This window comes from Vicugna pacos, chromosome 7, assembly GCF_048564905.1.
Source record: "Vicugna pacos chromosome 7, VicPac4, whole genome shotgun sequence".
NCBI classification, from domain to species: Eukaryota; Metazoa; Chordata; class Mammalia; order Artiodactyla; family Camelidae; genus Vicugna; species Vicugna pacos.
This window is the reverse complement of record NC_132993.1, coordinates 47,211,216-47,228,044: the sequence shown is the minus strand read 5'-3', so window position 1 is coordinate 47,228,044 and position 16,829 is coordinate 47,211,216. Positions and strand designations below refer to the sequence as shown.

The 16,829-nt window shown below is 41.3% G+C and overlaps 1 protein-coding gene across 1 annotated transcript in view; it reads left to right on the top strand.

The window, feature by feature from the left end:
- DNAH11 (dynein axonemal heavy chain 11) overlaps positions 1–16,829 on the top strand; it is a 275,861-nt gene that overhangs the window by 241,573 nt on the left and 17,459 nt on the right. The window contains exons 70-75 of the mRNA XM_072964862.1: positions 2,749–2,871; positions 4,155–4,348; positions 5,543–5,691; positions 7,195–7,322; positions 11,400–11,627; positions 16,441–16,632. Of these exons, the coding sequence (XP_072820963.1) occupies positions 2,749–2,871; positions 4,155–4,348; positions 5,543–5,691; positions 7,195–7,322; positions 11,400–11,627; positions 16,441–16,632 (1,014 nt within the window). The remainder of the gene's footprint in view (positions 1–2,748; positions 2,872–4,154; positions 4,349–5,542; positions 5,692–7,194; positions 7,323–11,399; positions 11,628–16,440; positions 16,633–16,829) is intronic.

Sequence of the window (16,829 nt, the reverse complement as noted above, 5' to 3'; positions counted from 1 at the left end):
CGCCTTCCTGGGTCCTGTTCAGACATCCCAGGTACTACTAGGGAGTTTCTTGGAAAGAATCTCAAGGTTAGGGTTCCAGATCTGAGGGGTCCTAGGAGGCTTTCAGAGCCCCTTTAAAAAACATTGAACGGGTGAAAAGAGCTCCAAGTTTCACAGTCCCACCTTCAGTGAGACCTACTACCCTTTTTCTCTCCTTGATGGGGACTTCTGCAAGAGATTTTGTGTAACGTGCCCACGATAAGAAAAAAACATTGAGAGCCACATTCCTTGATGAAATAAGCATGTGGTCCTTTTATTATTTCACTTACTGTGTAACTTTTTCTGTTAGTTCAGATTGTGATGAAGGATGTCGCATGTATTTTGTGATCTCCAAAGTGCCTTGCCCAAAGAAGGCATTTTAAAATACCTGCTGTTGGGGACAGGGGTGTAGCTCAGTGCACGCTTAGCACATATGAGGTCCTGGGTTCAGTCCTCAGTACCTCCATTAAAAAGGATAAATAATAGTTATTTTTAATAAGGATGTTTTAATTAATAATATTTTATTAGCAATAATTTTACTTAAAAATAAATATAATAATAAAATAAATATAAATAAATAAATAAATACCTGCTATTAATAGTGATTAAACTATCACTTCTCTTTCAGTAGTTTTGATATTAAGAGATTCCTTTGTGTTAAAAAATGAATATATGGGTGTAATCATTTTATAATGTATGTGATAAACAGAAGTAATGCATTACAAAATAAAATGTTTGTTTTTAATTTTTCCCAGTTTTATTGAGATGTAATTGACACATAACATTGTATTAGTCCGACGTGTTCAATGTAATGATTTTATGAATGTATATGTTGTGAAGTGATTACACAGTAAATGGAGTCAACATCCATCACCTCAGACAGTTACAAATTTTTTTCTCATAGTAGGAACTTTAAAGATTTACCTTCTTAGCAACTTGCAAATATACGATACAGTGGTGTTAACTACAGTCGCCCTGCTGTACGTTACAGCCCCAGGACTTATTTATCTTATAACTGGAATCTTACACCTTTTGACTACCTTCAGCCATTTTTCCACCCACCTCTGGCAACTACCAATTTGTTCTCTGTATCTATGAGTTCCTTTTTTTTTTAGATTCCACATAAAAGTGAGATCATACAGTGTTTATCTATCTCTGTATGACTTATCTTCCTTAGCATAATGCTCTCAAGGTCCATCCTTGTTGTCACAAATGGCAAGATGTCCTTCTTTTCTATGGCTGAATAATCTTCCACTGTTTATATGTGTGTGTGTGTGTTTGTGTACAGTATATACACGCACACATATATATCACATTTTCTTTACCCATTCATCCATAGATGGACACTTATGCGGTTTTTATGTCTTGGCTATTGTAAGTAATGCATTGAATATGAGAGCATAGATACATTTTTGAAATAGTGGTTTCATTTCCTTTGGATATATACCCAGAAGTGAAATTACTAGAGCCTATGATAGTTCTGTTTTGAATTTTTTGAGGAACATCCCTACCGTTTTCCATAGTGGCCATACCAGATGTAAAGTGCATTCCCAACAACAGCACACAAGGGTTCCCTTTTCTCCACATCCTTGCCAGCATTTGTCATCTCATTTTTTTGGCTAACAGCTATCCTAACAGGTGTGAGGTGATATTTCACTGTGGTTTGGACCTGCCATTTCCCTGATGATTAGTGATGTTCAGCACCTTTTCATGTATCTGTCAGCCATTTGAATGTCTTCTCTGGAAGACTATCTATTCAATTCTCCTGCCCATTTTTAAATCAGATTGGTTTTGGTTTTTGCTGAAGTGTTTGTGTTCATACATGTTGTTCATAAACAGTCATGATAGCACGTGACTTGCAGACACATGCATGCACATCTATTTAAAGCTTCCTTTTAGAAGCTGTAGATAAATTATAATCTGTCTGAAATCTTGACAATCTACATAAATCAAAGCTTCATATATATGTGGAAAATTCCTTGTTGAAGTTGAATTAAGAAAAATTAATTATCCAATAAAATAATATTTTGATGCATGTATGCATTTTGAAAATATCTAGAACTTTTAAACAGTGTAAACTGCAAACGTTTTACCAGCTTAACTTTATAACGTGTTACAGGTTTTGTGTGGAAATTAGGAATATTTGATTTGTGTCCCCCCAGAATGTTCTATGGACTTTTTATCAGTTCTGTAGCCAGAATGTCTAAAGTTTGTTTCAGTTCATGATGTGTTTGTTTAGTTGTATCCGTAAAACAGTAACTTCCTGTTTTTCTCAATATAATCTCACATATAAGAAAAATCTCTCATGTATCTTAGTTTATTGAATGTAATGTCCATAGTGGGACTAGCTTATAGTCCTAGCTCTTCTGTTTAGTAGTTCAGTCCATTGTCATCTGAGGCTTTCTCAACTTGTATAACAAGCTTTAAGATGAGTTTGCTCTAACAGCAGAAGGCTAAATATGAACGCATATTTCAGATATGCTGCTAATAGGTGTAAGTATTAAAATTGGAATAAGCCAGCCTTCATAATTTGCTGTTAGACTTCTAATCAAGATTTTAAGATTGTTAGCATCATCCACGGTTCTTTATTTCAACTATAGAACAGATATATATCTATAGGAATTCTCAGAAGACTTAGTTCTACCTGTTTAATCATCTGTTAAGTGGTGACTGCTTCCTTGATTTTTGATGTAAACCAAATGACATTCTTCAATTTTGTGTACTTTCAAGATTTTGTTGAAAAGAAAAGAAATAGATCCTCTTGAATTGGATTTCCTGCTTCGATTCACAGTGGAGCACACGTACCCAAGTCCGGTTGACTTCCTAACTACGCAGTCATGGAGCGCTATTAAGGTATGTGAGGAACGTGATTTTTCAGTTCCCAAATCTTATTTAACATCTCAGTTCTCTCAGATGTAGAAATGTAGTTTAAAAAAGAAACAGGTGATATTTCAGTTGTAGATATATGCTATTTTTAATTTCTTGAGGAACTTCCATGCTCTTTTCCATAGTGGCTGCACCAATTTACATTTTCACCAACAGTGTTCTAGTGTTCCCTTTTCTTATTTGGAAGTAAAGGAACTTTTGACCTATTTATGGGTGGGAAAATTGTTAATAAATATGTATAATCCACAGGACCTTTGGGTAAAGTCAAGAAATATAAATGTTTTTTTTTTCTCAGTTGACCTGAATCTAATTTCTTTGTTTCGTTTTTCTTTTTATATTTCTCCGCTTGTTTTGTTAATTTATACAACAAAAATAGTTTTGTTAATTTATGCAAAATACAAAATAGTTTTGTTAATTTATACAACAGTATAGTAATTTATTATCATTGTAAAATGTGTAAGCAGAACAGAATGCTGTAGAGAAAAAAGTTAAAGCATTCTTCACCTCCAGTTATCCATCTTTATTTCATCTTTCTGTCAGAAAATCCTAGTAAAAGGTTATTCTCTCAGGCTTTGGAATTCCTGGGATTCTTGTAATATGCTAAGCTTTGCCCTACTCTTTTTTCTAAGATGGAAACACCTCTGTGTATTGAAAATAACTGTTATTCCTTATTTTCATAGTATGTCTAGATCTTATTTTTCAAACGGAATTTTTAATTAGACGTTACTTTAGAATTACAAATTCAAGTTCAATTTTTGTATCAGTCAAGGTCTCAGCAGAAGACAAATGGCACAAAGTGTGATTTTTAAAAATTTTAACAAAGTGTATTTTCGTAGTATGAGAAGAAAGATGAGGGGTGGGGATGGGAAAGGAGTAGTTACAGAAACTACTTGAGAAGTGAAGCCAAGCGAGAGAGCCAACCCATAGAAACTGTGGCATTGGTGAAGAAACAGCCACTGTCAAACTGTCACCACAGGAAAGACCTGGGGATGAGACAGCATGGTCTCTCTTCTCCACTCTCCAGTCTCTTGCCAGGGCTTCCTCTTGGTCAAACACAGTCAGGCAGCTTTGTTCAAGTCATACTAAGAGATCACCCTCTTTGCAGGGCAGAAAAGGGTACAGAGTCAACCTGGAGAGGAAATGAAGGCTACCCAGCACCACTGTTTGCACAGGATACAGCCACAGGTCTGTTATCTCCAACTCTCAGCTATGGTACCCACTATTCCCATCTGTTCCCTACTGTATTACAGGCGGTAGCCCTCATGGAAGAATTTTGTGGCATAGACCGAGATGTGGAAGGATCTGCCAAGCTGTGGAGGAAGTGGGCAGAATCCGAGTGCCCAGAAAAAGAAAAGTTACCGCAAGAATGGAAGAAGAAAAGTTTAATCCAGAAGCTGATTATTTTGAGAGCAATGCGCCCTGACAGAATGACATACGCTCTCAGGTAGGGGACAGTTAGCATTTTCAGAAATGCAAGGTAACCTAGAGGAAACTTAGTCTTAGGGACTAGGAGTATCTGGAGGAGGCATTTACAGTCCATGTTAATGAAGTTATTCTGCACAAATTTTGATACTGTAATCAGTACTATTCGTAAAATTTGTAAAACATTAAACTGTGCTCGTCTCTAGGCAGACTTAGCACATCTTTCCTGCAGAGCTTAATTCTGCAGTCAGTAAGGGGAACAGGAAATCTATGGAAATGTTCTAGGAAGAGAGATGGGTGCCTTCAGAGGTCAGGGACATGCGTTATCCCAGCATATTTCCCATTGGCTTTATTTCGTGGTGGCATTTTTGCTCCGAAGATTTTGCCCATCAAACAAAAAATGGATTCCTTTCATGGAGAAGCTCATAGTCCTATAACTTTACGACCAATGCAGTTTAAAAGCAGAAACCCCTGTCTGCATCTTGGTTTAAGAGTCCTTTTTCTTTGCCCTTTTGGCTTTTAAATGGTAATATGCTGTTTAAGTCACAGGAGTTGTGGTCTAATTTGAATTCACCAGCCAGAGAGTTCTCAACTTCCTTCCCTATCGTTGCTTCTCTCAATAGTATTCATTTGCCTCAGGGGTTTTTTTTCTCCTTCGCTTTGTCTAATTCCACCAATTTTCCCTTTGTAGAAACCTCTGCCGCACCCTACTTTACAAGTTAATTCTGCTTAGTAGTACTTGCTTTCTGCTAAATCTGATGCTGCTGGAAAATAATCCCTGCTTAATTGAGCTTCCCTGTGTTAGAAACACCCCAAAAAGCATTTGTGTATTCATGAGAAGCCCAACAGGCTGGAAAATTGCACCGTGGCAAATCTAATGAACTGTTAATAAGTAATGGGCGCTGCGGCAGGGGATTTGGGGGATACAAAACCATGTGCAGGCAGCTGATGGTACTCAGAGGGGGTTCTCAGTAGCCCCCCAAAATGGAATGTAGTCTTATGATTTTCAAGGCTTCTAAAGCAAGGAGGAATTTCACTGACTCTACTGCATAAATCTAGCTGGATTCATATTGTCATTCTTACAAAACATCCCATAGAAAAAACATAAACATGGTTTACTTCCTTCCCGTGCCTGTGGTGTAAGCTGATTCAAGTTGTGTTACTTTTCAAGGTCAAGGGCACTGAACGTGTCTTTGGCATTATTCTTTTTTCACAGGAATTTTGTGGAGGAAAAACTGGGTGCAAAGTATGTGGAAAGGACCAGACTGGACTTGGCTAAAGCATTTGAAGAAAGCAGCCCAGCCACCCCAGTGTTCTTCATCCTGTCTCCAGGGGTAGATGCCCTTAAAGACCTCGAGGTCCTTGGTGAGTGGCCAGGAGGCTGAGGCCGGCCATGCAGCCCTCCCCCTCACCCAATGCCAACCCCACCTTCCTTCCATTTCACAGTTATCTTAGTGTTTTTCCTTTTCCTTTCTTTCTCATTTGTTGGAGAGTGAGTGTATGGGAAATGTAAGGTTAATAACACTCTAGTCTGAAGAAATGCTTAAATGGAACATTCCTCTGGTTGGCATAATGCATGCTTCTTTTGTACTATTTTCTACCTTTTGACTAGATGGGGCCGGAGGGCAATTTTCTCCATGCTCTTGTAATCTTGTGCCCCCTGTGTCTAAATAATGGTCATTAGAGCAAGTCTATTCGATTGTGCCGGGCACTGTCGCTTTGTGCTTTGGATTAGTATTCCCCACGGCCTGCACGGAGAATTCCAGGTTAATAGAGCTGTGACCTGACTGTGCTGGATTCAAGCACAGCCTCACAAGGTGAGAGGCTCCTGCGTTTCCCCAATGAGCCAATCCGGTCAAAAGCTGATGTGGTATCTACCACACGTTGCTCCTTTTTATGAGGGCAATGCTTTGCTACTCCTGCAAGAGTTTATGAAGCTCAACAACAATGCCTGCTGTCTGTCAAAATGTCAAAAGCTTTCTTACCATGAAACCAGAGGAACTGATTTCCACAGGCTTTGCTAATGCTTACAAGGAGGCAGCTGTTGAGAGCTTGAAATGGTGCTTGTTGAAACACCAGAGGTGTAGTTTGGATTCTTCGGGAAAGTGACCTAGAAGGTAGTGTAACTGAGTTGTTGACCAGACCCACGCCTGGGTCCTGGCCTCGGGTGAGACCCCTTGTCTCGGCCAGGGAGGTTTTTTTCCCAGTCGGATTTGTGCAGCTGATAAGGAAACCAGTGCTGAGACTGGAACAGCACAAGCTTTACTCAGTGGTCAAAGAATGGAGAAACGGGAACCTAGATTGCAAGTCAACTTCTCAATCCAATTTGGGAAGAGACACCAAACATATAGGAGGATGGAGGTAATAGGGAGGGATTTGGAAAGAGGGGGAGGAATATTCATAAGTTATCTGAGAACAGGAGTGTGGTTTGAACCTGGAACTGATGCATCTCCCCTTTTCAGTCCTCATATGAGCTTTTCTGGTTGTTGTCATGGTGATTGTCAACTGCCTGTTGTCATGGTGATTGTCAACTGCCGTGGCTCTGGGGGCTGTGTCACTTACCGTGCTAATGTACTACAGTGAGCGTATAATGACCCTCAAGATCCACTGGAAGTCAAATCTTCCACCATCTGGGACCTAGTTAGTTCTAACCAGTTCTTGTTTTTCTCTCTTTGCAGCTTCCTCCTGAAACTTAAATAAGAGTAACTGGTTTCTATCTGAGGGAAGGGTAGGAGTGTGATTATGGGGCAAAAGCCTTGGTAAGAGTAGCAGCAGGAACCACAGATGGACATTGGACCACACAGTCCCAGACTCTTCTCACCTCTCTGTGACTCACTTTTCCTCTCACTGTGTTGTGTCCTCCCATAGGCAAAAGACTTGGATTTACAAGTGACTCGGGAAAATTCCACAACGTGTCTCTAGGACAAGGCCAAGAGATGGTGGCAGAAATGGCACTGGAGAAAGCTTCCAAAGGAGGACACTGGGTCATACTCCAGGTGAGTATTGTGTTTTCATGGAAAACACTGGAAGTGAACATGGATGAGCAGTGCAGAGCTGCCCTGCCCAATGGGAATGATCCTTTCACGTAACACCTGGTGACCTACAAAGTCCTGGCGGCTCTCCCAGCATCATGACACCTCCAAGGGTGACAAGGAGCTCTGCTGACAAGGATGGCTACCATCTTTTGAAGAGTTTTCTAACCATTGTGCTTTAAAATGTAAAACATTAGAGGGAGCCCCATCATTCTCCTGTCTTACAGATGTCTGGTGCTTGTGGACAAACAGGCTTGTATAGAATACCAGTGCCGCCATCATAGTATTTCTGATTTGTGTGTTGCTTTAAAGTTGCAAGAGTGTTTTTTCCTGTCTCACTGTCTCCTGTAACTCTGATTGTGCCCCTGGCTAGTTGTGTAACATTCCCCTTGCTTATAAATTAAGAGTTGAGTATATAATCCCTTTTCCCCTGCTAGGGCTAGCATTATACGGGTCTATGATTCTGCAACCCAGTGTCCTCCAGGATGGTTCCTTTGGCTGGAGATTCTAGTGTCCACTGGGGGAGGTGGGGGGACGCACAATGTGAAAGCTGTGGGTTCAGTTTTATTTGGGGCTTACTGAGGACTATAGCCCGGGAGACAGCCTCTCACGTAGCTCTGAGGAACTGCTCCAATGGGGGAGGGCAGTATAACTGTGATTTTGGTGAAGCGGGTACATGCAGTCAAGCACTCAGTAGAAGGTTGCTGCTAGTCATGAGGAGTAGATGTCTCCATTAATAATTTAAGTGCTTTTTTAGGTATGAGAAGATGCAAGAAATTGGGTTCATAAAATTTTGTCCTAAGAATACCTAACCATCTGAAAGCTTGTTCTGCCAGATTTTCCCAGAGCACAGAACAAATCATTCTTGATCTCGGCCCTGAACTCCTTTCAGGGTGTGTTGAAGGTCAGCAACTGCAGTGGTGAATGACTTCATTCTCACAGAGCCAGTTGGTGAGCAACATTCTTTAGTTTGCACTAGCAAGAACCCAGGAACCAGTGGCGCCCAAGCAAGCTTTAGGGGATACCTAGGAGCCGAGCTGACTCCTTCTACAGTAGGGCACACCAGCTTTCTCAGAAATGGCCGTTTGATTTGCAGCACAGTGATCCCAAAGTTTCTCATTTGTTTGCCAGAGTATCTACTAGGCAGTTTGTCTCTAATCATTACAGCAGAGCTGCAAGGGTAGGTATTGTTATCCCGTTATAGAGATGAGAAAACTGAGCCTCAGAGTGGTCTGGAGAGCCTCAAGGCCACACAGTGGGAAAGTGGCAGAGTCTGCTTGGCAGCAAGTGACATTCTTTCCACTAGCCCGTGCTGCCACCCTCATGCAGATAGGACATTGGCCTTCTTTAGTGTCTCCAGTTTTCAGGGTTGATGAATGTTGTGTTTCTGCTTAAAATAAAACTGTGTTCACGAGGAACCTGCCCAGTGTCCAAGAAGAATATAGCCTTCTGGGAGAGAAAAAACTACTGCTTACATGAGACTTCAGTAAAGGGATGTGGGATGGCGTGTCCCCTTCTGAGCCTCGCAGAGTCAGAGGCAACAGTAGAGAGTTTGTTCTTTCAGAAACAGCAACTGTTGCATCAACAGCTGGGTAGACACTGAGCTCTTCCCACAAAAGAGAAACTTAGCAAGTTCATATGCACCCAGCAGCTCAGGCTGGCAGGAGACTGGGAGGGGTGCAGCCCTCCTCAGGAGAATGCAGTATTCAGAGTAAAATGTTTCTGTTATTTTTACGTCTATGCTGAGCTACTGGTTGGCCCGTACCCCCCAAATGCAAGTTGTAAGTTTTACCACCAAAAAAAAAAAATCTCAAAAGACCTTATTTTGTGAGGGATCTGCTTTTGGGTGTCTATTCTAGACCTTTGATTTTTACTCTTAGTGGTGAGCCAGTAACTTGCAGTGTAACTGTTTTGCTCTTCCTCTCCACACATAGAGGAGAGGAGAGACCATCCCAGGCTTTTGGTTGTCCCAGTTTCTGGAGGTTTCTAGTATCCCTTTGATTGGCAGTTAAAAGAGAAACAGGACTTCGGAGAATGAGAAGACCACATAATGGGAATTTGCTGTTGTTTTATATCAGCGATCAGCGTAGGCGTATGACATGTATGCACATGTGAGTGAGTTCTTAACCAGACTCTACGGTGGTCAATTACTGTGAGCAGATGTGGCCCCTCTAGGGATATTTTACCACCATTTTATCGAAAGCCCACACTCCAGAGAAAACTACACAGGTAGCAGGCCGGAGCTGTCTTTATCTCAGATGCACACCGGATGATTTGGGAACTAACATAATGGATTAAAAAAATCGTTTTTCATGGGCAAAATGGGCAGTTTTCAAGATAGGTGGGTTGGCTAAAAATGTTGCACAAATATTGTTGCCCTTGGACAAATAGGCAAAAGAATCTCTCCAGTCCCCAAAACCAGTGTCCTCCAGAATGGTTCCCAGGCTGGATTCCAAAATGTGCTGTGTTCAGTGGTGGCTCACTTGGAGGTTTCTCTGTTCCCTGACCCTAAAGTCACTGCCTAGAATATTTTTACATCTGCTTCAAGGAAACTTCTCAAGTAAGATACTGTTGTTGTCCATGAGACAGAGAATTAGAAGATATCTGAGTGTGCCCAGCAGGTTTTATTAGTGCTTCTGTTCCTGCTTGCTTGCGTGTGCATGGTTAGGTGTGAGAAGCACTCTCCTTGTAGTCCAGTAGCCAGCGTGTGAGGGAGGAGCTACAGTGGCCAGGGCTGCCTCACCAGAGGGTCACAGACGGGGCAGTGCAAGCGGCAGAAGCTGAGCGCCTTCCGGTTCTGGGGGCTGAAAGTCTGAGCTCAGGGGCCAGCAGAGCTGGCTTCTTCTTAGGTCTCTTTCCTTGGCTCGTGGACGACTGTCTTCTCCCTGTGTCTTCACACGGTCTGGTGTGTGTATCTCATGTGTCCCTTAATCTCTTCTTCTTTGAAGGACACTAGTCCTGTTGGATTAAGGTCCACTTCAGCGACTGCATTTAGGCCTAATATCCTCTTTAAAGACCTTGTTCCAAACAAAGTCACATTCTGTGGCACTGAGGGTTAGGATTTCAACATATGCATATGGAGGACACAGTTCAGCCCATGACACCTACTGCTGTTCAACATTTGCCAAGGGGAGAAAAAAACCTAATAATGTGAACTGGATCAGCGTAGTTCTTTTTACAACAGAACTCTTTCAAAGAAAGACGTCTACATTCCTATTCCCTTCCCTGTTGGCCTTCATTCTCTATTTGTTTGTAGCTGTATAATCTCAAATGTTTTCCTGTGTTGGAAATAATTACACATTCCTGGAGGTGAGGTTTCAGTCACTATATCGAGGACTTCTCCAAACCCAGAGGGCATGGCCTTAATACTTCTCTCACGGCACCAACTACCAAGCTGAACACAGTGGGTATGAGAGGAGCAAGTTTCTAAGTTAGAAAACTGAAAATCGAAGAGTGATGGTGGTGACATTTGTTTCTTTTGTGATTTCTGACGGCCCTAGGGTTCAAGAAAAATAACACGTTAGGAATACGCAGAGCATCTTAACAAAGAGTGGTTCCTTGCTTTTTCAGCCAGCCGTTCATCCCTCACATCCTTTTGAGGTCATATACTACGAGTAGGAGTTTGAGTGGAGGAGATTTCCAGCAGAAACAATGAAGTGGGTGATCAGGCACATTTCTAGCTTGTTGTTTTTATACTTGACCAGACTAACCTAGGTAAGTCTCAGTAACTGAGTTGGCACTATAACAGAGAGAAGTATCAGAAACTCCATCATGGGCATGATTGGTGGGTGTTGGAAGTGGGTGAGCGTGTTGGAAGGAGATTTTGGTTGCGGAGACAGCCTGTAGTGATTTGGAGCACTTCATGTGTTCAGTATTCACCTCTGTTTTGGTTTAATGTTTCCCTAGTGTGATAATAAAGGAAAATTTAAATCATTGTTCTCTGAGTTTTCAACACATTTATGTATAGAAAAATGTTGTAATCCTGTCATTTAAGTAATATTCTTCAGTTTCACAGGAATTCTAAGCCATATTATTTTTCAGAACGTCCATTTGGTAGCCAAGTGGCTGGGAACCTTGGAGAAACTCCTTGAAAGATTCAGCCAAGGAAGCCACAGAGATTACAGGGTCTTCATGAGCGCTGAGTCTGCGCCTACACCCGATGAGCATGTCATCCCTCAAGGACTGCTGGAAAATGCCATCAAGATGACCAACGAGCCCCCCACAGGAATGCTGGCCAACTTGCACGCTGCTCTCTGCAGCTTTGATCAGGTAAGAAAGCAGAAGAAGCCTGGTCTGACACTGAAGTCCGGGTCTTCTCCCAAGGCTTTGAGACCATCATCTGCTGATGCATCTCCTGCAGAGGGATGACGTGAAATCTTGACATACGTCCTTCTGTCCGTGTGTGTGTGTGTGTGTGTGTGTGTGTTTTACTCTCTTGAAAGGATTGCCCCTGTCATTTCCTATTCCAATGACTAGAAGTATATTTATGTTTCACCCTAGAATCACGTGTATAAAGAGAATCCACTGTGTACCTTTTTGAGGAACCTGCTTATTGAAGGCAAACACGGCAGCCCAGCAGCTCTTAGTGCAGAAGGAGGAAACGCTGTCTTTCTTGTTGATGCTGGGGTGGGAGGGATGACAATGAGGACTTGGCAAGAGTTTCAGTGAAATAGTTCATGTTGTAGATCTGGTTTTGATCCTAGTAAATTTAAAGCCCTTCATTTCAGATTATAGCCACACTGCCTTTATATTTTCACTTCCTTCCAAAATAAAACAGAAGTAAATTAAAACGTACATAAATTAATGATACCTTCGTTACCATTAGTCCCCTTCTTCAAATCACCGCGTCTGTCTGTGTCATAATCAAGTCTGTCAGTTTCCTCTACTGCTGTTTCTCTGAGATCCCATTCCTTTAATTTCTTGGAAATCCTTGGTAAATAGCATTTTTATTAGAAGTAGAATAAACCTTAAGGAGGAAATCCATATGATTTGGTGATAAATATTCAGCCTCCTTTTAGAAATGCTATTCTCTGTGAAGCATGTCCACATGCTTAACTTTTTTTTTTTTAATCCACATGCTTAACTTTTTCTCTAGTACCTTCTGGGCCCATACCTAAACCAACATTATGAGGGAATTACAGTAATTGGCCACCTAAGTGTATAGTTTTGAAGAATACAGTTAATCACTTAATTAAATAATTTGTAGCCTGTTTACACAGTAGACTGTATGTGTAAAATACAGTCACTCAGAAACTCCTGTTGAATCTGTTACATATTTGAAATGTCCTTTTCTGTGAAAAGCTGGGCCTGTATTTTATCATTCCTCAATTTATAATTTTTGGCCATTTATAACATTCTTGCACTCTCTCCCTAAGTACAAAAGAGGAGTTTGACATATTTAAATAGGATTTGTCCATATCCCCAGAACAATTGTCATTATTCCTGAGAAGTGAGCATTTCATGAACAAACATGCTCCAGCGCAATTGTCCTTCAGCCTTTTTTGTAAGGATCCCTCTGATTATCTGATAAAAAGTGGGACACTTTCCCCAGGGTACTGCATACTAAAAAAATTTTGTTGCATGCAGTCATAAGCATGAACAGCTCTCCCAAAGCCTCAGCATGAATTCCATCCCCAGTTAAGAACAACATGTTCTAGTTTATTTATGACAGTATCAGGTCTTTTGACTGCTCTTTGGAAAATCACTTATATTAACTGAAGTTTACATTCATTGGAAAAATTCTTACGAACCTCAGGGGGAAATATTTTTTTATCTACTGGAAAGGATCCTGTGAAATAATAAGACTAAATTTGATCATAAGTAGCAAAAGTGAAGACAATCAATGTGATTCACCAAACAAACTTCCCATCAAACCTATTTTATACAAAACCTCCCAAAGATTATAAAGAAAACCTAGAATTTTTTAAGTCTTTTATGAATGCTGAACTGTCACTTTGTCAAAAAGATGTGGTTTTTATTCAGATTATATAAATCAAGTGTTTTAGCCTATGCTTCCTGGCTATCAGAATAGGTTCTTAGCACTCTTTTAATGTCAGAATTATGACTGGCTACTTATGAAAAAGTGTGAAACAACAGTGGCTTGAAAAGGGTTAAAAAGTGTTTCTGTCACATGAGAATTCAGGAGGTAGGTCATTCAGAGCTCGTATGTGTCCTACAAAGTTGTCAGCAACCTGGTTTTCTTAAAGTTCACCATTTCTAGGGTGGGCTTGCCATGGTCCTAGGTGGCAGTGAGAGTTGGAGCCCTCACATCTGTGCTCCAGACAGTAGGTGGAAGAAGGAACAAAGAAGATGACAAAGGGAACATGTTTCCTTTCTTTTAAAGATGCTTTCTACGAGTTAATACACCAAACCTCTCCTTTCAACTCATGGGTCAGACTCAGTCGCATTGCACTACCTAGTTGCAAGAGAGTCTGAGAAAAGTGAATTTATCTTGGGCAGGGTATGCCCAGCTAGAAGTCAGCAGGAAGGCTTGTTAGGGCAGGCAGTGAGTGGTCTCCAACACAGACCTCCTGCCTCCCCAAGTCTCCTCCTGTTATCCTGAGTGTTCTGTGGTGCTGCCATGGCCCTATCTTGCTGAAAACTGTGGCATGGACGGAGGGTGATGAATGCCATCTACCTTGGTTCTCATGTGGGTTAGGTAAGTGAGTCCCCGTCACTCTTGTTGACCTGGTGCTCTTCTCCGATGAGAAAATCACCCCCGGAATCTAGACACACTAACTGTTCCATTTGGGTGTTTTTGTTTTCTGTTAATTTTCAAATCAAATGAAGTCTGGATTTTTAATCCTCCCCTCAGATCAGAACTGATCACCAAATGTTGCCATGTGTTTTCATAATGAACAAATGTCACTTAAGATTGGTCCTTTATTACCCTGAGCATTCTGGAATATTTATGTAAATAAGACCATTAAGTGACCAACATGTAAAGAACCATTTCTTGTAGGAAGCTGCCTACTACCCCTCTTTCAGCTTAGTAGCATTTCCTCTTGAAGAAGATGTCATAAATGTTTGGGTTCCTCTCATCCTCAGATAATTAGATTTTTGAAGGAAGGATGTCAGTTTCTTTTCCTGTAAGATTTGCAGCAGAAACAAATAATTGTAATGTGCGTATGTGTGTATGGATGCCTCTTCTCTCCTCCCAGTGCTGTTTGTGTATTTTCTGATACTAATTTGTTTATCACTTGCTTTGTAAAACTACTTGACTTGGAACGTGGAACATTACTTAGACTCATACTTTTACTTAGGAAAGCCTGACTCGTATTTCCTTCCAGTGTCATTTATATTATCAGAGCATAATGAAATGGGCATTGACTTGTGATTTTTTGGTAGCACTGAGGCTACAACTAGGCCAGTTATATGAAATATAGATGGAATTAATGTACTTCCTGTATGTAGTACCTTGGGTTTTCTGTGCTCTGTGTGTAATTCAGGGAGGTACTAGGTAACTTGTTGGATTGTTATTCTTAAGTAAAATTTCGACAGTCGAATTTGGTCTCCTAGGCATTTCTTACATTTAAAAGCAATGTAGTTTTATATTCTTCAAGATTAATTCCAATTATTATGGTTTCCCCTTTCTTCTTTCACACGCTTGCCTTTTATTTGATGTTTAGTTGTGGAAAAGTTATTAGCAATGATCGTATATTTTCAAGCCCTATAAATTACATAGAAATGGCTGCATCATTTGGAATAACCTAGTGACCGAGTTGGGTCTGTACTCTGTGTAGCCTGGTTGATTCCAGAACGATATTTGCTGGTAACCCTGGATTCTGATGATAGCGATACAAAAAGAAACTCCAAAGCTTTTGTGGTCCTGGACCAAGAGAACAAATCTGGCCTCGGTTTTGACTTTTACTGAAACGCTCCTAGGCCAGATCCGAAAATATGCATAATGTACTTTGTAGATGGCCCACACCGTCAGATCCTCTTAAATGTAGACTCAATGTAATTTGACCATTTTAAAGGACAAGGCAAGAAGGTGCCGATTTGGCCTCATCTTATTCTGTTGCTCAACCTCGGCTAACAGAGTAGTCCTCAACTTCTCCTTGTTGGACTCACAGAACTACCAGATCTGAGAATGGGGAAAGTTCTACCTTTAAGCCATAGGTGGCTGTTTTTCACCTGTAAACTTTATGGCTTTTGGAGCCATAACTATATCCATGAAGCATACCAGGCTTCCCTCTGCATTTTCAAAAAAAATCTTACAGAGGTACTCTCCAGGTCATGTTTTCCAATTGTCTCTGTGTTATTCTATCATCCCAGCAATGAATTTTATTTTCAATTTATTGGAAGAAAGCCACTTGTCATGGTGATTGTCTCAGTTAAGTTCCAGTACAAAATTAGTGTGATTCACACGAGATCATTTCTCTCACACATAATTGGCAGCTCTGTTCCATGTCAGCCACACACCCAAGCTGGTGGGTGTCTCTACCAGACCTAACCCATGGCTTCCATAGTCGTCCAGTCATCCTCACTTCTAGGCCACCGGAAAGGGAAGAGAATGACAACCAGGGCGAGCAGTTTCCTTTAAAGTAAATGAAGTGGAAGTTGCACACATCACTTCTGCTCAAAGTCTGTTGGCAAAAACTTGGTCACATGGCACATATCTGTCTTCAAGAGAGGCTGGAAAATTGTTCTCCAATGAGCGGCCAGGTGTCCAGATAATCCATGTTACTACGGAACCAGGAGGAATGGAAAGCTGGAGTGAACTTGTACTCTGCTACTGTCGTGACACTAAGACGATGTCCTTTTGTCATACAGGTTGGACAAGAAAACTTTTGCAGAGGAAAATGATCTCAAGCAGTATTAGCCCTGGTTGAAATGAACTGTCTCATTTTCTAGTGAAACAGTCAGCAGAAGAATTGAAGCAGAAGAAAAGCATTCCTCTTAAATCCACAGACGGGCGAATGCCGCCAAGTCTCCTACTGCGCTCTCATAGCCTCAAACTGCCTGTTCCCTGGGTCCTAGATCTCCCTCAGAGTCTGCTGCAAGATTATTGAAAACTCAGACCCTTACCCTCAGAAACCATACAGGCAGCTAATCAGACTTTTTTTTTCTTTCCTACCAGGATACACTTGAAGTGTGCTCCAAGGAGCAGGAGTTTAAAAGCATCCTCTTTTCTCTGTGCTACTTTCATGCCTGCGTTGCTGGGAGACTGAGGTTCGGCCCCCAGGGCTGGAGCCGCAGCTACCCCTTCAGTCCCGGAGACCTCACCATCTGTGCCAGCATCCTCTACAACTACCTAGAGGCAAGCCCCCACGTAAGTGCCAGTGGTCAGGTGACCTCTTCTCAGGAGGGTACCGCATCTGCCAGCCTTGGGCACTATCAAAATGGAACATCGTTTCTCCTTAGAAGTGATTATTAAAAGAGCTGACACTGTATATGCATCTTCTGCCAAGTGTGAAAATAAACCAGATCAAAGGTTTGCCAGCAGTGGATGCTCGAACTTTCTAAGAT